The sequence below is a fragment of the Apium graveolens genome, chromosome 4, assembly GCF_009905375.1.
Source record: "Apium graveolens cultivar Ventura chromosome 4, ASM990537v1, whole genome shotgun sequence".
Taxonomy (NCBI): Eukaryota; Viridiplantae; Streptophyta; class Magnoliopsida; order Apiales; family Apiaceae; genus Apium; species Apium graveolens.
Window position 1 is genome coordinate 283,512,955 of NC_133650.1, and position 20,570 is coordinate 283,533,524.

At 35.2% G+C, this 20,570-nt stretch overlaps 3 protein-coding genes across 3 annotated transcripts; 1 reads left to right on the top strand and 2 right to left on the bottom strand.

Moving 5' to 3' along the window:
- Positions 1-3,546: 3,546 nt before the first annotated feature.
- On the bottom strand, positions 3,547-4,554 carry LOC141719746 (uncharacterized). Its single transcript, XM_074522121.1, has one exon. It carries the CDS (start codon positions 4,552-4,554, stop codon positions 3,547-3,549), a length of 1,008 nt encoding a protein of 335 aa, XP_074378222.1.
- A 2,875-nt stretch (positions 4,555-7,429) lies between these two features.
- On the top strand, positions 7,430-8,236 carry LOC141721104 (putative calcium-binding protein CML19). The gene has a single exon (XM_074523861.1). The coding sequence runs from the start codon at positions 7,575-7,577 to the stop codon at positions 8,052-8,054; it is 480 nt and encodes a 159-aa protein (XP_074379962.1). The 5' UTR covers positions 7,430-7,574; the 3' UTR covers positions 8,055-8,236.
- Positions 8,237-9,513: 1,277 nt separating this feature from the next.
- Positions 9,514-13,904, bottom strand: LOC141721103 (AP-1 complex subunit sigma-2-like). The gene is made up of 7 exons (XM_074523860.1): positions 13,724-13,904; positions 12,325-12,411; positions 10,961-11,052; positions 10,746-10,854; positions 10,636-10,671; positions 9,838-9,924; positions 9,514-9,758 (listed from the first exon to the last, which is right to left on the bottom strand). Exons 1-7 carry the CDS (start codon positions 13,724-13,726, stop codon positions 9,687-9,689), a joined length of 486 nt encoding a protein of 161 aa, XP_074379961.1. The 5' UTR covers positions 13,727-13,904; the 3' UTR covers positions 9,514-9,686.
- Positions 13,905-20,570: the final 6,666 nt, after the last annotated feature.

Genomic DNA, 20,570 nt, shown 5'->3' on the forward strand with positions numbered 1-20,570 from the left:
TCGGTAATGATTTCGTGAATAAATCCGCAAGGTTGTCACATGATCGAATTTGTTGTATATCAATTTCTCCATTCTTTTGAAGCTCGCGGGTGTAAAAGAATTTTGGTGAAATGTGCTTCGTCCTGTCCCCTTTGATATATCCTTCCTTAAGTTGATCAATGCATGCAGTGTTGTCCTCAAACATGACAGTAGGACTTCTTGTGATGACTGGCAATCCACATAATTCTTGAATATTCTTGATGATAGACCGCAACCAAATACATTCTCTATTGGCTTCATGAATTGCAATTAGTTCTGAGTGATTTGTTGAGGTTGCCACTGTAGTTTGCTTCGTGAATTTCCAGGAAATGGCTGCACCGCAATATGTAAATACATATCCAGTTTGTGATTTTCCAGAATGAGGATCTGACAAGTATCCAGCGTCTGCATATCCGATCAACTGAGATGTTGAGTTTTTCGGGAAAAATAATCCAAAGTGTGTTGTTCCCCGAAGATAACGGAATATATGTTTAATCCCATTCCAATGTCTGTCCATCGGAGCAGAGCTAAATCTAGCCAATAAATTCACAGCAAATGCAATATCTGGCCTTGTATTATTTGCAAGATACATAAGTGCACCAATTGCACCTAGATATGGGATTTCAGGACCAAGAACCTCTTCATCATCTTCTCGTGGTCGAAATGGATCTTTATCAGGCTCTAAAGATCTAACCACCATTGGAGTAGTCAATGGATGAGATTTATCCATGTAAAATCTGTTCAAAACCTTTTCTGTATATGTAGATTGGTGGAGGAAAATTCCTGATGACAAGTGCTCGACCTGTATACCAAGACAATATTTTGTTCTTCCAAGATCTTTCATTTCAAATTATGTCTTTAGGTATATGACAGCTTCATCAACCTCTGTAGCTGTTCCTACAAGGTTTAAATCATCCACATATACAGCAATAATCACAAAACCAGATTGTGATTTTTTTGATAAAAACACATGGAGAAATTTGGTTACTAATATACCCATTCTTTTGTAAATAACAACTAAGTCTGTTATACCACATACGACCAGATTGTTTAAGTCCATACAATGATCGTTGAAGTTTAATGGAGTATTTATGACGAGGTTTCTTGTACTCATCCATTTTTATAAAAATTTCATAAAAATTTTTATGAAAATTTTCATAAAAATTTCACTATCAAGTGAACCATACAGGTATGCAGTAACGACGTCCATAAGACGTGTTTCCAATTTTTCTTTAGATGCCATACCTAATATAAAACGAAAAGTAATTCCATCCATCACTGGCGAGTATGTCTCTTGATAATCAATGCCAGGTCTTTGAGAAAACCCATGTGCTACAAGTCGGGCTTTATATCTGATAATTTCATTCTTTTCATTTCGTTTTCTTATGAATACCCATTTATTACCAACAGGGCTCACATTGATTGGTGTTTGGACAACATGTCCAAATACTTCTCTTTTATGCAATGAATTTAATTCTGTTTGGATTGCGTCTTTCCATTTTGGCCAGTCTTTTCTTCGACGGCATTCATCCACACTTTGTGGTTCAGGATCAGAATTTATGTCCACATCCAATGCTGCGGAATACACAAATACATCATCGATTATGGCTTTACTTCGATCCCATAATTGCATATCATGCACATAATTTATTGAAATTTCATGATTGTGTAATCCCGTATCTTCGGGGACTGGAATCTCTTCAGGAGATAATACCACTTTAGGGGTATTTGCTTCTTCTGGAGCATGTGCCACTTCAGGGGCAATTTTTTTTATTTTTCTTTTTCGTGGTGCAACATCTTTTGCACCGACCGGTCTACCACGCTTCAGGCGTGGCTTTGATTCTGTAATCAATTCTTTTGTATCTGATTTTTGAATTGGTATATCTATTCTAGCTGGAGTATTTACTGCAGGTATTTGAGATTTAGTTATATTTCTAGAATCGTTAAATGCGTCAGGCATTTGGTTTGCGATATTTTGCATATGAATAATTCTTTTAACTTCAAGTTCGCATTGACCAATACGTGGATCTAGAAAATATAATCCTGATGTATTCCATGTTATGTCAGGATTAACCTTGTTTGAATGTTTATCTCCCCCTAAAGGAGGAAACATAGACTCGTCAAAATGACAATCTGCATATCTTGCGGTAAATAAGTCTCCGGTTAGAGACTCCAGATATCTAATTATAGATGTGGAATCAAAACCAACGTAGATACCTATTCTTCTTTGAGCTCCCATCTTCGATCTTTGTGGTGGAGCAATCGGCACATATACGACACTTCCGAAAATTTTGAAGTGAGAAATATTAGGAACTTGACCAAGTACCAGTTGTAGCGGAGAATGTTGGTTGTAGGAAGTTGGTCTAATCCTAATAATATTAGCAGCATGAAGTATTGCGTGACCCCAAATAGATGTAGGTAATTTTGCCTTCAACAACAGCGGTCTTGCAATAACTTGGAGTCTTTTGATAAAAGACTCGGCTAACCCATTTTGTGTATGTACATGAGGAACTGGGTGTTCAACTGAGATTCCTACAGACATGCAATAGTCGACAAAAGTTGCAGATGTGAATTCGCCGGTATTATCTAAACGAATTGACTTAATGCAATGATCTGGGAATTGAGCTCGTAATTTGATTATTTGGGCAAGTAGTTTTGCAAAAGTATCATTACGAGTTGAGAGAAGACAAACATGAGACCATCTAGTTGAGGCATCGATTAATACCATGAAGTACCTAAATGGGCCAGATGGGTGTATAGGTCCACATATGTCCCCTTGGATCCTTTCTAAAAAAATTGGGCTTTCAAGCTGTACTTTAATAGGGGATGGTCGAGTAATCAATTTTCCTAAAGAACATGCTGAACATGGAAGGTCATTGTTGGAAAGAACTTTAAAATCTTTAAGAGGATTACCAGTAGAATTCTCTATAATATGACGCATCATAGAGACGCCAGGATGACCTAATCTTTCATGCCAAAGTGTAAAAGATTTTGGATCTATGAGTTTGGAAGCAACGACATTGTGTGACTCAATAGTTCTAATTTTCATTATATATAATCCTGAGGAAAGTGAGTGAAACTTTTCAAAGATTTTCTTGTTGCTAGGATTAGCGGAAGTAATAAGAAGATATTCTCTATCAGCCTCAGAGGTAGTTTCGATGTGGAAATTGTTGAGTCGGATATCTTTAAAACTAAGAAGATTTCTAGTAGACTTACTAGACTATAATGTATTTGAAATGTGTATGTGGGTACCGTTAGGTAGGACGAAACTAGCTCTTCCAAAACCTTCGATTATTTTAGATACACCGGAAATCGTTCCGACTTGAGCTTGGGTTTTGGTTATTTGGGTAAAATACTTTTGGTTCTGTAGAATCGTATGAGTTGTACCACAATCAGCAATGCATATATCTTCAGAATCCATTCTGTATATAATTAAGAAACATAATTTATTTGATAAGAACATAACATACTACATAGTTCAAACAAAATAAAGCACACAATACACACTACTATAATAATTATATGAAACTAATCTTCAGCCTCCCATATGGGAGTTTCGTTAGGTTCATTCGGACCATTAATGCTTATTCCTCCAGTTGTGATTCTCGGAAAATCATCAATGTTATTGTTGGCGAAATTTGTTTCTACCATTTTCTCTTTTGATTTTTGAGAAGATTGGTATAACTTAACAAGATGATCTGGGGTATGACAATTACGTGTCCAGTGCCCATTCATGCCGCACCTATAGCAAACATTTTCAGTTTTTCCTCCTCGTGATGCCTTTCTTTTACTCTGTGATTCTGATTGCCACTTCCGGTGACCAGAGTTGTTATATGGACGAAAATGCCCGTGGCTCCGACCTCGTCCACGGTACCGCCCTTGGCCCCGTCCACCTCTATACCATTTTCCACGTACATTCGGCTGGAATGACATGTTATTTACTTCAGGTAATGGGGCAGATCCTGTTGGACGGGATTGATGATTCTTAATCACCAATTGATGATTCTGTTCAGCAACGAGGAGAGTTGATAGAAGATCCCCGAACTTAGTAAATTTGCGCTCCTTGTACATCTCTACTAAGTTGATATTGTTGGGGTGAAAAGTTGATAGTGTTTTATCGATTTTTCTTTTTTCCGTAACTTTCTCACCACACATAATAAGCCTAGAACTTATTTTGAACAAAGCAGAGCTATATGCTTGGACACTCTTAAAATCCTGAAGTCTTAAATTGGCCCAATCATTTTCAGCTGCAGGTAGATAAACTAGTTTCTGGTGATCGAATCTATCCTTTAAATTTTCCCATAAAATAAAAGGATCCTCGACTTCTAAGTACTCAGATTTTAAATCTTCATGCATGTGGTGTCGGGGAAAAATTATGGAGGTAAAGTTTTCTTCAGACGTGGATTTATTTTCTGCCTTTATTGTATCGCTTAATTTCTTTGAACCCAAGTGCAACTTTACATCTTGTACCCATGATAAATAATTATCGCCAGAAATGTCCAAGGAAACGAACGACAAGCTTGTAATATTTGTCATACTAAATCTGAATTAACACAAAAATTATTAAATTTTAATTCATCAATGTAAATATTACATAAAATCCTACTTAATCGGGTGCGTTAACAAGTATGCAATAATCAATATATATCATTATTATCATTGATATTATAAACAGATCTATATATAAAATGACAAATGGACTTTCACCCGCCATACGGACGTCTGCGTATGCATATTATCTCCGACCAATAATAAATTAAAGTGGACAATCCTGCATAAGTTGGTTAGGGGCAAAAGTTATTATCCGATAGTTATGCAATTTATAAATTAAGGTTCCCACTATACTTCGGTATTACCCAAAATTAAATGGTACCGTAAAATAATTTTAATAGGCGGTGCTCCGGCCATATATATTTAAATTATTAGTAGAGAGTATAACCACGTCTACTTCGGTCATAGATATATAAAAATTATATGTAGAGGGTGTAACCACGTCTACTCATATATATGCATTTTTAAATTAAAATTATACCTTCTCAGTTTCGGCAGAGCTTCGTGCTGATAACGTGTTGTAAAATAATAGCTATAAAAGTATTATATCGAACCTTTGTAAAACTAAATAGAGCAGAAATGGAGATAAAAAAAGTTGTGTAGAGAGAAAGAAGCTGAAGCTATATATTTTTTTTGTGCTTCTTCATGTGTAACAAGTGGGGCTATTTATAGCCAATACAAGCAACATTTTTATTAAATGCAATGTGAAAATTCTACTCCTATAAATCTAGCCTTACTATTTAACTTTTGACTACATAGCAATCAACTTATAACAAAAATGACTGGGTGTTTGGTATTGAGACATCGACAACAACTTCTTGCTGAAAAATAGTTACAAAACTGTTTGATAAAAATGGAAAGTGTTTTTGGCTTAGAAACTGTTAGAGAAAGTAAATCATCCTGTTATTTTAAAAAAAACTGCTTTTACAAAAAATAGATACAAATTTCACTATCAAATCTCATCAAAAACGTCAATCTTATTTTTACGATAACACTTTCTTACCAGCACTCGGCAACAACAGACCGCACCACAAACAACGCCCAAAAAGATCTCTACATCACAAAAATCCAAATATGCGTCTCCCTTCAACTCATTTCTTATCACCTCTATTTTTAGCAAAAACAAATCAACCAACATTCACGTCGGCTGGACACACCTCTTTATTCTACATTAACAAACTTTATTACTTCAAACAAATGAGGTAGCATTGGAATTTGCATTTCATCGGAGAACCAAGGTCAATTTACGCCTTCTGAATTCGAGCCGGAGTGATGATAGTTGTGATTTGGAGCTCAATCTGCTATTCTGGCTTTGATCTGTGATTATCCGGGCTTGTTGTACAGGCTGAGTCTTGATTTGTGATTTTTGGAGTCTATATGTAATTTTTAGTTGCTGATGGTTTTTATGTTATAGGAAAAGGTAAGAGTTGCTTCTAACGCCCTCGTTGAGTGTATTTTATTGAAAAATGTTATTTTCAGAGTTTTTTTTATTTCTAAAATAATGGAGCGCAAATTTATCAAATTATTCTTGCATTAATATTTTCGGGAGATAGAAGATGTTAAATTATTCTTGCATTAATATTTTCGGGAGATAGAAGATGTTTATTGTAAATGAGAGAGGGTAGTTTGATATTTTCACTCAATCTTTGTTCCGCAAACAAAAAATTTATTCTAAAAATAACATTTTTCTATATTATTTACAGCCCTTTACCATCTGTTTATAAGTGTACTAGATTAGCCCACGGGTCTACGCCCGGTTAATATTTAATTTATTTGAGATGAACGCGTTAGTTTAGTTAAAATTATTTTAAGTACATATTAAAGAAAAAGTTACTTATTAACATTTTTATAATATTTTAAAGATAATTTCTTATGTATGTTATATAAAGGTCATAAAAAAGTTTTATTTATAAATTCTACCTAAAATTTTATAATATTGTGAATCAGTCAAAAAAATAAAAAAAAAGAGTGAATAATTAGAATGAGAGGAAGAAAAATGGGGAGGATAGAGAATTAGTGGAGATTAATGAGTGAGAAATGCAGGATGAGAACAAATGAAGAATAAGAAGTAAAGAATATGAAATAGAAGATTTTAAAATAATATAAAAAATGAGATTAAATAAAAACTTGACACATAAGCAACATAACATCATTATAGTAAAATAATAATTTAACATATTAGTTAAGATGACATTATATGTATTCTGCTTTAGTATATAGTAGATTTTTAGTTCCTTTAAGGGGGCTTTTGGGTTTACGGGGGCATAAGGCCGACCACATCTATTAACTTTTTTTTCTAAAAATATCTAACTAATATGACAATTCATGCAAAAGAATTTGGGAAGGGGAAAATTTAAAAAAATGAAAAACATTAGCAGATCACCCACGGCCGACACTTTGAAATTAGTGAAAATGACTAAAACACCACTCGACATACCTATGTCACCACAATCCATCTACGCATCTCTATTCAACTCATTTCTTACCCATCCATTTTTACCAAAAACAATTCAACAAACGTACACGTCGGCTGGACTTGATACGCCCCTTTATTCTACATTTACATATTTTATAATGAAAAATGTTATATATACTAAATTAGCTCCCAAAAACTATTTGCAAATATTTCGTGTAATTTATATAATCGAAAATTTACTAATAATAAATTATAATCTCGCTATATATGCACGCTAATTAAAATATGTTAAAGATCGTAACACATCACACGATTGTTTTTTGAAAATCACTATTTTTCTATTATACTTAAACAAATGAGTCGACACCCACCCTTATCCTCACTGTCTTTTATATTATTCCTCATCCAACCAACCGCCCCCATACGTATCCAAATTAGTTTATGCGGGAAAAAATGTATTTATTTAAATAATTAGTTATTCACTTATTCTCCAGCAAGCGTGATCCTTTGCGTACTTTTTTTGTTCGTCCTCTCCGCTCCAAGCTCTATATATAGATCTATAGCTTATTATCTTATTATATCACTTCCAATGAATCCTTCAAATGATACAACTTCCAAAACCAGACCACCAATGGAACCACTAAACACAGAAGATCCTCAAGTAATGGAGCAAGTGTTCAACTACTTCGACGAGAACAAGGACGGGAAGATCTCCCCATCCGAGCTCCAAACATGTGCAAAGACAGTAGGCGGAGAGCTGTCCAAAGAAGAGGCTGAGAGAGCTGTGCATATATCGGATTCCGACGACGACGGCATGCTCAACAAGAAGGAATTCACAGAGCTGGTTCAAGGAAGGAATGGAGTGAAAGACCAAGAGTTGAAGGAAGCCTTTAAAATGTATGCGGCAGAGGAGAAAGGATGTATTACGCCTAAGAGCTTGAAGAGGATGTTGAGTAGACTTGGACAGAACAACACTGTGGAGAATTGTGAGGCCATGATTACTAAGTTTGATGTTAATGGTGATGGTGTTCTTAGTTTTGATGAGTTTAGGAACATGATGACTCGTTAGTTTATCAAGCTTTTTTGTACATAACTACTACTGCTTCCTTAGTTTTCAATGTTTCTGTTTGATTGTCTAAATTGTGGTTCATTTCTCTGTACAATAAGACATTACTGTTTCTACAAAAAAAAAAAAAGAGGATCATATCAGGCAGCATATGATATATTTTTAAATATAGAATTCTAAACTAATTGCGTCTGCGGGTGAATTTTTTTTAGAAGATCAATTGCCCAAGTGATATTTAGCAGCAGGGGGTGAGTGAGAGCCATAACCTCTAGAAGAGGTTCTGTTCTGCCCCTTCACAAACATAATTCATATCCGACTTTTCGCGTATAATAAGCACGGCAAGGTTGGTCATGCTCTTGGTGGATTAGGTTCTTGCTAATCAGCATCTTGAATTCCATTAAGTGTGACACCCCCCCACCCCACCCCCAACAACTTTGCACCGAGTAGGGTAGTCGACGTGCTGGCGGCCGCCCACAGCCATATAAACTGTGACCCCAGTTTGGCACTCAAGAAGGTATGATATAATGCAGCAGGTAGGACAATGCTTAATGGGCCAGAACGAAATAGGGCAGGGTTATGCAATTGAAATGACCTTATTCTCGATGATTTGACATGCACTGATGATGACTAATCCGCAGAGGCGTTATGCATTGATGTGGCTTGAGAAAGTTCTAGTCGTGATTTAGAGTATGCCAATAAGCCACTCTTCCCTCTTGCTCCATTAGTTTCAAAACACATGATTACTTTTTGACTCGGCTACACATTTGGACTTGAAAGTGAAGTTGGATCACTCTGTGCATAAGTAGATTATAGACATACACACAATTTGGTCTAGCTTTTCTATTACTACACAGTTCACATCACTGTACTTGATTATATCTCATAAACCTTTCCAAAACTTGATATCAGAAACAATAAAGTTTCATGTGTATCGCATGAAAAATCCATCTTAGTGAACTTCGATGCAACTCCAAAGTGAGTGTTAGGCCAGAATCCTTGCTTACTGTCTGTAAAGTATGTGTAATTTAGCAAAAAAAAGAGTATAGGCGCATGTAGAAAGAGCTAAGCAGACCTCAACTCTGCAAGAATATATTGTACTTGTAGTTCTAAACTCGTCCGGGAATGAACATCTGGATGCAGCAAGTTGCATTATGTTTACAATCAGAAGATCGTCCCCAAAATAAATAATAATTCTCTATCATGAGGGCATATGAACCCGCACAAAGCGGGAATATTTCAGAGATTTACCTGGTCATATTTCTATGGAGTCCTATATCTTCATTTATTTAGGAAGGTCATTTGTAATGAAGATGGTGGTTCCCTGTTGTTTATATATATAATTCCCTAGAACTGATGCTTTCTGTAAATATCTATGAAGCCATGGATTTGAAAAGCATGAAGTTGAACATTAAAACCATATTTTCAGTACAAGCAAGGTAAACGATCTAGCTGCCATAGGATGTGTAAGGATATTTAAGAACTGTCATCAGATGCTGCCACTCAAATAACAAAAGAACTGATTGAAAATTCATTTAAGATACATTTAGTAAAAACAGCCTGCATATATTACAAGGACCGTGCCTAAAATGCAAAATAGAGAGAAATTAACTCCATAAACATACTTTGATACTTGACTTATTTAGTCGCCTGAGAGATCATGTAGCTGACCGAGTTAGCCTGTTCTTTGGCAGCTTCAACTAAAGCATCCTGCAAAGTATTCCAAACGATATTTAAATTTATGACTTGTAGTTGTATCACTTTAGTTCTTAATGGACAAAAGAATTACCTGGGCATCAATTAGACGTTCAACTGTCTTTTTGCTGGATTCTTGGAGCTCACCAGCCATCAAAATCTCATCCAATATATAATAAGCCTGCCAACTCTCGCGTTAACTTATATTTCAGAATCATTAAAACGTTTAATAAGCCCATAATACGATCTGAGCTGTGGCTCAAAAAAGAGCTTGATTAAGACTTGATCTTATTTTCGAGCTCAAGCTCGAACAAGTACTTTGACACTATAAGAAACTCAAAATGATCCGAGTTTTCTGTAAATTTAACTAGAACTCAATAATGTTTTTCTTGTAGTGCAATATATTAGATATAATTATACTTCTGTGGACTTTATCTGGCAATTGGATTAACTGTAAAGTTTCAAGTTTGATTTTTGGGTATCTCGAACGCGGTTCGAGCTTGATTAGCTCATTAACAAACTTGAACTCAGCTCATTTAGAATGCGAGTCAAACTTAGACTTGAATAAAACAAAGCTCGAACTCGATAAGTTATAACTCGACTGAATGTGGTTCAAATTACTGCCCTAAATACCAAGTAATAAAGTATATAGAACAACATTGCTGATACTACATACTGCGAGATATATAAAATAAGCATTGCAAAAATAAAATATCCAAAGAGTAAGATATTTAATGTAAAACCCCGATTTAGTTAATTCTTGGCCTGGTTTTTTAAGGCAAGCCTTAAGCCCCACTGTTTCTTAGGGATTTTTTTTAAACAGAAAAATAATTTACTACAAATTTTATAATGGGGGATTACAGGTTTTTATGAGAAGGAGACAAGAAAATACCTTGTGAAAATTAAATATCAAGTCCAGCTCACACACCTAAGGAAGCAGATAACATATTAAATTGATTAAGAGGGTAAAGCAAAAATTTCAACAAGGCGTCGTAGGCTCACACTTCCGAAATAAAGATCTAGTATCTCTACAAAATGATGAATAATTTCAAGGATCTCTAGTTCATTGTCATCCTGGTTGACACACATGCAGAAGTAAAGACTGGCATATCTGCGAAATCCCAGGCAAATAAAGAATGATGCTGACAGCTCACTTCTGATATTTAACAAAATTTCATTCTTACAAGAAAGGAATCTTCCATAATGCTTTGTGATACCTTTTGTAAACAACTTTATATCCTCTCCACTCTACAAAGTTGCAAAGCTTGGGACCGCGACTTAGAATCATACCACTGAGCTCTCGAACAACCTTACAAGTTGTGCACCAATATAAGTGTTAGCTTTAAAAAAATGCGATCAGTATTAAAAACACCGTTGAAACTATGAAATTACAGGGGGATAGACTTTGAATAAGTGTTGTAATGTACATATGTCATGCATACTTTCTAATATCCTTATAAGTGTAAGCACTTTGTATATCTGCACCTTGAAGCATATAGTACACACAAAGTAGTTTCGTCTAAATAGTATTCAAGGGCTAACTAGATTAAGCCTTTATGCTTGTTGTATGCTTATTACCCCTATAAATCCTCCATTATATTGATACTATTCTGGCTATGAAATGTGATTATTCATTTATATAAACATATCTCTGTCAATTCATCAACACAAATACAAAATTTTCGTTTCGTTTCATGTCGTGTACCCAAAACTAAACACCCCCACACTGGATCAGACTCTGTACTTCTGTATTCGTGTACCTAAAATGTCAAAACAAATACTAAAGTTTCATGTCGTGTTACTCATGTACCAAATTTCTGTTTGTACTTACAGTTTCACCAGACTTACATATGGAAAGAGAGCAGAGGCAACTGAATTTGACAGAAGTACACTTGACTGAAAAATAATCCATTGCATGGTCTAGATTGCCCAAATTGCAAATTACACTTTTTATAATGAGATATCCTGAAAGACTATCTTTACTAGATAATGTTGAAACACAATAAATTAGCAATATTATTTATTTTTATTTTTTTTGCATTAAAAATTCATCAGAAAAAAGAGTACTTCCTTCATTTCAATCTAACAATCAATGTCTTAGTTCCTAACATTTGAAGTCGAAAGAAGTAATTAACTGTAAGAGCATCTCAATTTTATTAGTATTTTTTTCAACCTTGCCAAATGATCATATATATTACTAGTATTATATTTTGCACTCAAGTTTATATCAATTTGGCAACATTCCATTCCAATAGTTAGTTTGCCTATTTGGTCCCTAAATTAAATTGTAAATGCCACATAAACTAAAAAAAATTATAATATAATTTTTGCACTTTTATATGTATATTAACCATTTTGGGAAGTTGCCAAGTTTTGGCAACCTTGATGGGCAACCATACAACTCCAATAGGCTGACAACCAAAGTTGCCTTGCCACGTAAGATTTAGCCACCCCTTGGCAACCTCTATTGGAGATGCTCTAACCATTGCCTTGTAATTACGTTACGATTTAGCTTTAAAATGAAGTTAAAGAATATGAGCAAGAATTTGAATAGGAAAAAACAGAGGTAGGGTGGGACTACCTTAGTTCTTTCCTTCTGAGCATATGGTGAGTACCACTTCGTCAACCTCACTTTCCCTTGTCTGCTAATGAGAAGCAAAAAATGAATCTAAAACAACAATTTCTGTGTCAGTAGAATATAGTAATATATCATTTTGCAAAATCAGGATACATTCCTCAACAAAGCAGTTTACAAACCATGCAACTTAAAGACACGCTGTAAAAGGTCAACATATGGACACTTCAATATCCTAGGCCAGATCAAGGTGAAAAAGTTGATTTAAAAAAAACAAATTTATTAATTTGATAACAAAGTTCCCAAAACACACAAAATTCCTTTGCATCTAATTTCACTGGCCTGGTATATATTTTAGCTTCACACAGTGTTGGATAAATCCTACCGCTTCTTTCTAGCAAGAGACAGTATTCAGTAAGCTACATCTAACACAATAAAGCTTTTACAAGTCAAACATGTCAGAATGAGAAGCACTTCTTGTCAGAGTATGGATATAAAATGCACCAACATACAAGTCATAACTAGTTTCTGAAGTTTGTTCACATAACATCCTTTTTCATCAAAAAAAATAATATGATCACTAATGAGAAGTGTAGTGTAGTTGGCAATTTATCTAATTGCAGCAGATGCCAACTATCATGATCAATGCTAGTGTCAACTCGAGTATCCCCGTTGCTAGCTAGCACCATGATCCCAACTAATCCCGCTTATCTACCCATAATCCTTTACTGATTCGGTATTACCATTAACAAATTACTAGAAGACCAACAATAATTCGCATACCACGAGTACACAACTAGTAGCTGTAGATCACAGTAAGCCTTAATTGAGAAACTGCAACATTGCCATCCAGCAAACAAACAACTCATTTATTGGGAATGCCAAAATACACATATTATAAACGTCGCAAATAATAAAAACAAGCACAAATCTTAGCAGTCAATAAAATGACAAACTTGGTTAAATTAATTTTATTAGAAACATAATTTAAATGAGGGTGATGGACAAATTTAGCCTATTTTTATATAAAATTAAAAAAAATGACGAATTCCTAAAAAGTTGCCGAAATTTAGCCGATGGATACCCAAGTGTAAGTGGATATATGAGATACCCAAATAGTCATTGGAGTATCCCATATACCAATGGAGTATTTTATACAAATTGGGATACAATGAAATATTCAATCGGCTAAAACAACTTTTTTCGAAATGGCTATTTTGATTAAGTTTTTAAAAAAACGGCTATTTTTGTCATTTGTTCTTGGGGAATAATGGACGAGTTAATTTAGCTAAACAAATCACAAGATTAACTAAAACAAATGTTCAACACAAAAATGGAGAAGAGCTGGGTGCAGGGCAGAACATATAAATTAAAAGAAATGCATAAAGTTAGATATAAGACATACCATTTCGATGTGGGTAAATAAATGAGATTTATTTATATATCGCTGTAGAGAATTTGGGTTGCTAGCCTGGGTTTTCTGTCTCTGTGTATGTATGTATTTGTGTGCTCCGATCTACGGGCGAGTTGATGTGAATCTTGGTGGCTTGTTCTTCTCTCTATTCTAATTATCTTAATAAAGAAAATTTATAAATAATTTCAACTCATTGCTATATTCAAATTTCATTTCAATGTATATCCATGTTTGTAAAAATCGGTAATCGGTACTAATTAGTTTAGGTACCGATTAGGGATTAATCAGCAAATCGGGGTTTCATCGGAGGGAATAATCGGAACCAAAATTGGATATATTTAAATATTTTTTTAATATTTAAGATATTTACCTTATTTATTATGAAATATATAATTCAAAATAATTTATAAATATTAATCGGATTACAAAAAATAGATCGGCCAAATATTTTTTAAGAATTAATCGGGGATTTTTTTAAAAATCGGGGATTTTTAGAACAATGTGTATATCATTTTAATATTTATAATATTACTATTTAAACTTCGTTATGCTATAAAAATTATAAAATTATTAAAAAAATGGATTTTAGATCATAAGTTTTATTATGTTCTTGATAATAATTCCAAAATCTAATGATTGGAAGGTATTCCTTAATATGTGAACTTAAACTTTTATGTATGGTTTTAAGAATTTTTCTTAATAAAATTCATAGAGAATTAGAGTTGAACTTAATGGCTCGAAAGAGCTTGAAAAAATGAGAATGTGTTTTGTCCCACATTGAAGATAAATAAATGGGGTGTTGGCTTTATATAGTATCACTAGACCTGTCAAAATAGGTTTAGATCCGAAAAATCGAACCAAACATGAAACCGAGATCCGATCCGAGATCGGAATCATACAATCCGATAATTATCCGAAAACTGATTTAAACCGATCCAAAAATTACCAGAACCGAAAATTTAACCGAAAATGATCTGAAATACAAGATCCAATAACCGAAAATGATCTGAAAACTTGGAACCGATTAAAATCGAATAATATATTACCCGAACTGAATATGACCCGAAATAAGTAAAATTTATACTTTAAACAATTTTATGTTCATGATAACATGCGTATTTAATCATATTCTTTTTTAAAAGTACATTATATTACATTAAAATTAATAAGTTAAATAAAAAAGATATTTTTTAAATATCAAAAAATTGAAAAAATAAATATGTTATGATCCGAAAATATTCGAACCGAATTTAATCCGAACAGAATTTTGTCCGATCTTAATCCGAATTTTATCCGATTTTAATCCGAATTAGACCCGAACCGAATCACATCTGATCCGATCCGAATGATCTTCAAGTATATCATAATCCGAAAATAGATCTGAAACCGAACCGGTTATCCGAATTGACACGACTAAGTATCACAAACATCGGTAGTGTACAACTACTAAGGTGTGTGATGCTGCATGGTGTTCTTGTGTGATTCACGCACATACACACGCGCGCGCCGCCGCCCCGCACCGGGCCGGGTTCGGCGAATGTCTCGACGTCTCGCGTATGCGAGCCGACCTGGGCAATAATTTTATTTATTTGTGATTTAATTTTTTAATTAGAATTTATTTATCAGTTTGGGCTGGGTTATTATTGTTGGGCTGGGTTCGGTTTCTGAATTGGGCTTAGTTACTTTGTAAGTGGGCCGAGTAAGATTCATTGAACCTTGACATTAGATATTTAACTTGTAACTGATAATATATTCAAATTAAAACATTAAAACTGATATAATGTGTAAGATAAATGTATAAGCTGTTACATTTTATTTAAATTCAAAACCCATCAGTTTTGATTTATTTATTAAATGGGCAGTTTAATTCTGAAATTAATTCAGGGGGGTTAGTTTCACTTAGCCTCTAGTATAAATAGAGGACTAAGTTGTTGAATTTCATACACCACACCTACATTCTCTTCTTCTCTTTGCTTTCTCTTCTCTCCCAAACACTATTTTGAGCTGCTGATTTTTCCGGCGACTGAGGTGCTAGTCAAAGTGGAGTTTATTGTTGCTGTGAACACCAAGCTCGGAGCTGTTTTATCCTGGAGGAGGTATTGCAAGCATCCCAACACAGCAGGCGGGGGCAATTATCTTTTCAAGAGCAGTCAGGGCTTCGAGTAAGGCCTGGCGACTCAGCTGATCAGTTTCTTGTTTTGTTGTACATGTTGACGATCTAAGCTTTCTGTTTCTTTTCACTGTTAAAGCTATGGTTACGCTTTCCGTTCTTTCTTTGTTCTTACAGTTACTGATATGCATGTTATTTACCTACATGATTTGTTTCGTTAATTATTGTCTTGGCCTTGCCTTGTTAAATGTTATATATAACTGCCTCTATGTTGCTGTAATAGTTACTGTTTCCAACATTCTTGAAGAGATAATTAGTTATATATTATTTAGCATAATGGTTAGCGAAACTGAGGTTCCTGTTGGTGGTGGTAGTTTTGGTGCATCTGCTGGGGTCATTGATTGGACCACTTATAGTTTTCCACAAGCCGTTGAATTGACTGGCTTGCCAGAGAAATTCAATGGTGGTATCGGCTTTTCTCGCTGGCAGAAAAGGATGAAATTGTGGTTGACTGTAAAGGGTTTGTGGCTGGTTGTGGAGTATGAGAAATCGATTGTGGATCAAGAAAAGGCTGACACTGTTAAGGCTTTTGTGAAGTAGGCTGAGAAGGATGGGGTTGCTAGGGTATCCATTTTGGCTGCTCTAACAAACACCTTGTTTGATATTTATTCTTCTGATGCTTACTTCGCTAAACTCTTATGGGAGAAGCTGGACTAGACACACAATACTGACTCACAAGGTCTGGAAAAGTATTATATGGCTAGGTTCCTTGAATTCAAGTTGCTGGACAATAAGTCCATGATCGAGCAAGTGCATGAATTGGAGATGATAGTGCATGCTTTGAAGGAGTCCGTAATGGACCTCCCAAAGAAGTTCAAGATTTTGAGCGTGATTGAAAAGCTCCCGAAGTCTTGGGAAGAGTTCTCTCTCTCCCTCAAAAGACAGAAAGGAGAGATCACATGGACCAACCTTATGTTGGACATCTCGGTTCAAGAACAACACAAGTCCAAACAGAACATGTGATGCCAACTGAGCACAGTACCTCGAAGGTAAATGTAGCACATGTAGGACAAAAAAGGAAGGTTGTTGCTAAGAAAGTTAATAGTAATAAACCTAAGAGTGACAAAGACAAGGCCAAGAAACCAAAGGCAAAAAACCCGTCTTGGTCTTGTGGGCAGGTTGGGCACTGGAGTAAGGACTGCCCTATAAAGAAAGCGAAGAAAACTGAGGTGGTAGCGCAAGCGAATGTTGTACTTGGAACCGCAAGTGTAGTGAACATGGTTGTTGGTGAGGCTACGACTTCTGAAACCAACATTGACCGTATGTATCCTACAACCCTGTACTATTTTCCCCTTATCTGTCAAATGAATGGTTGATAGATACTGGAGTTAATGTACATATTTGTGTTGATATTAGTTTATATGTATCTTATCAACAGAGTCATAGCTTGACTATGAAGATGGGGAATGCTAGTGTTGCTCAAGTACATGGAGTAGGAAACGTGGATCTAAAGTTCCCTTCAGGACGTATTCTATCTTTGACTAAAGTGCATCATGTTCCCGACAGGCGTAGAAATATAATAAGTGGAACCTGTTTAGTTTCTAATGGTTTTGAAATTTCTTTCAAGTGTAATAAAGTAGTTCTTATTCGTACTGGTACATTTTTTGGCAAGGGTTACTTGTCAAATGGTTTATTTGTTATTAATGTCGATTCTATTTTGGGGACTTTGAATAATGATATTATTCCTTCTATTAACTGTGTTGAATCCTCAAATTTATGACATGCTAGACTAGGTCACTTAAATTTTGGTGCTCTTAAGAATATGATGAACTTAGAGTTGATTCCAAAACATACCATAGAAAAGAATTTTAAATGTCAAGTATGTGTGTCTGCTAAACAAATAAGGAAATATTTTCATAATATTGTTAGGGATTCAGACTTGTTAGATTTAGTATACACTGATATTTGTGAATTTGGTGGTGCCAAGGACCAGTTTAGATACTTCATTACTTTTATAGATGATAGTAGTAGATATTGTTATGTTTATTTACTTAGACATAAGGATGAAGCACTTAGTAAATTCATTATATATAAAACTGAAGTAGAAAAACAAACTAGTAAGGTACTTAAACGGTTGAGATCTGACAGAGGTGGTGACGAGTAACGCGTTTAATAAATTTTGTGCAAACCATGGTATAGTTCATGAAGTTACTCCGCCATACACACCTGAGTCTAATGGGGTTGTTGAACGAAAGAACATAATACTTAAAGATATGATTAATAGTATGCTAATTAACTCTGGGTTGCCTAAATGCATGTGGGGAGAGGCTCTAAATACAGTGTGCCATATTTTGAATAGAGTCCCTCTGAAACACATGGATAAGACACCTTTGGAGTTATGGAAATACAGGATGACTAGTCTTAAGTATCTTCGTGTGCGGGGGTGCCTTGTTAAAGTGCTTGTTCCTGAATACAAGAGAAAGAAACTAGGTCAAAAAACTGTTGATTGTATCTTTCCGGGCTATCTTGAAACCACTACAGGTATGAGATTTTTAGAATTAAAATATGACATAGATGGTATAGTGGAAAACACGATAGTTGAATTTTGAGATGCTACATTATTTGAGGATGTCTACCCTATGAAGACTGAAATTCCTAAAAAGACTTCTGAGGAAGATCCTACTCACACATCGAGTTCTATTCTTGATCATGTGGAAAATATGACAAATGTGGGGGCGGACCCTAGTAGTAGCTCTACTCCTAATAAAGTAGAGGAACCAAGGAGAAGTAAGCGTGCAAATGTAGTTAAGGATTTTGGAGGTGATTTTATCACTTACAATATTGAGGATGAACCTTTAACTTTTCGACAGGCTATGGATTCTTCGAAGTCTATGCATTGGAAGGGCGTTGTGAAGAGTGAAATTGACACCATTATTTCTAATGGAACATGAGAGTTGGTTGATCTCCCTCCTGGGCGTTCTAGTATTGGGTGCAAATGGATCTTTAAAAGGAAGTTGAACCCTGACGGCTCTATAGATAAGTACAAAGCTAAACTGGTAGCTAAGAGTTTTAAGCAAAATGAAGGAATTGATTACTTTGATACATACTCTCCGGTTGCAAGAATGGTAACAATCCGAATGCTTATAGCATGGGCTTCTGTCCATGGTCTTATCATCCATCAGATGGATGTAAAGACAACTTTTTTTCATGGTGAACTTGAGGAAAAGATTTATATGGACCAGCCTGAGGGATTTGTTGCATCTAGAAATGAAAGAAAAGTATGTAAGTTGATCAAGTCCATCTATGGCTTGAAACAAGCTCCCAGGGATTGACATAAAAAGTTTGATGAAACTGTATTGCCTTTCAGTTATATGATTAATGAAAGTGACAAGTGTGTCTACACCAAAGTTAAAGGTAGTGAGTGTGTTATCTTGTGCCTATATATGGATGACATCTTATTGTTTGAAACCAATATTGAGATCATTAATGAGATAAAAGCTTTCTTAAAAAGACACTTTGAAAAGAAGGATATGGGTGAGGCTAATGTGATTCTTGGAATCAAACTGATTCAATCGGCTGAAGGAATAACCTTGACTCAATCTCATTATATAGAGAAATCTATACTTGAGAAGTATGGTTATTCATCGTGTTGAATCGCTAGTACACCCTATGATCCTAAAGTTGCCCTTGCCAAGAATACTTCAGGAGTACATGTGTCTCAGTTAAGGTATTCTCAGATTATTGGGAGCTTGTAGTATATTGCTAACTGTACTAGACCAGATATTTCATATTCTGTGTCTAAGTTGGCTAGATATACAAGCTGTCCAAACAGAAGTCATTGAGATGCTCTTGATAGAGTACTTAGATATCTAAAAGGCACAATGTACCTTAGTTTACACTATAAGAGATTTCCTGGTGTACTTGAAGGGTTTAGTGATGCAAGTTGGATAGCTAAGAAGTCTGGTTTCAATGGAGTGATTGGATATGTGTTTATCTTGGCAGGTGGAGCAATATCCTGGAAGTCAAGCAGACAGACCATAGTGACTCGGTCTACATTTGATGCTGAGTGTTGTGCACTTGATGTCATGGGGACGGTGGCTGAATGGTTACACGGACTTATGTCTGCGATACCCATAGTAAGCAGACCGCTTCCTGCTATTATTCATTGTGATAGTCGAACAACTATCGACAAGATTAGCAGTAAAAAGTATAATGCTAAAATAAAGAGACATATCCAAGTTAGACTCAAGTCTATAATGGGTTTAGTGTCTGATAGGATTATAGCTATAGAGTTCGTAGGAACTCAGAATAATATAGTTGATCCTTAGACTAAAGGACTGGAACCTGTAGTGGTCCTCAACTCAGGTTGGGGATGGGACTGTCGACCCATCATAATTCATCAACAGTGGGAACCTAACACATATGAAAGGAGATCCTTCGAAGTGTATTCAATGTGGTAATGACAAGCTGTAAGGATGAATTGGTAGTACCTTTGCTACATAGATGATTCTATTATATCCGGGTCTATCCCCTGTAAACCTAGAAGGTACTGACACTGCTAGAAAAGCAAGAGCGTTAAAACTATGAATGTGATCAAATCATTCGGCGAGATAGAAGCAGTATATCTCTGGAGATGCCCATCTAAGCGAATGTAATTGTGTGGTTGCAATTAGAGGAAAGGGTTATTTCTTGAAGCATTCGACGAACATGATCGAAACAAGACCATTA

Excerpts from the sequence above, each read along its gene's own strand:
- LOC141721104 (XM_074523861.1), top strand. The coding sequence starts at position 7,575 with ATGAATCCTTCAAATGATACAACTTCCAAAACCAGACCACCAATGGAA.
- LOC141719746 (XM_074522121.1), bottom strand. The coding sequence starts at position 4,554 with ATGACAAATATTACAAGCTTGTCGTTCGTTTCCTTGGACATTTCTGGC.
- LOC141721103 (XM_074523860.1), bottom strand. Across the intron at positions 11,053-12,324 it reads CTCAGAAGGAAAGAACTAAG|GTTGTTCGAGAGCTCAGTGG; the intron begins GTAGTCCCACCC and ends ACAACTTGTAAG. Across the intron at positions 10,855-10,960 it reads TATAAAGTTGTTTACAAAAG|ATATGCCAGTCTTTACTTCT; the intron begins GTATCACAAAGC and ends GGGATTTCGCAG.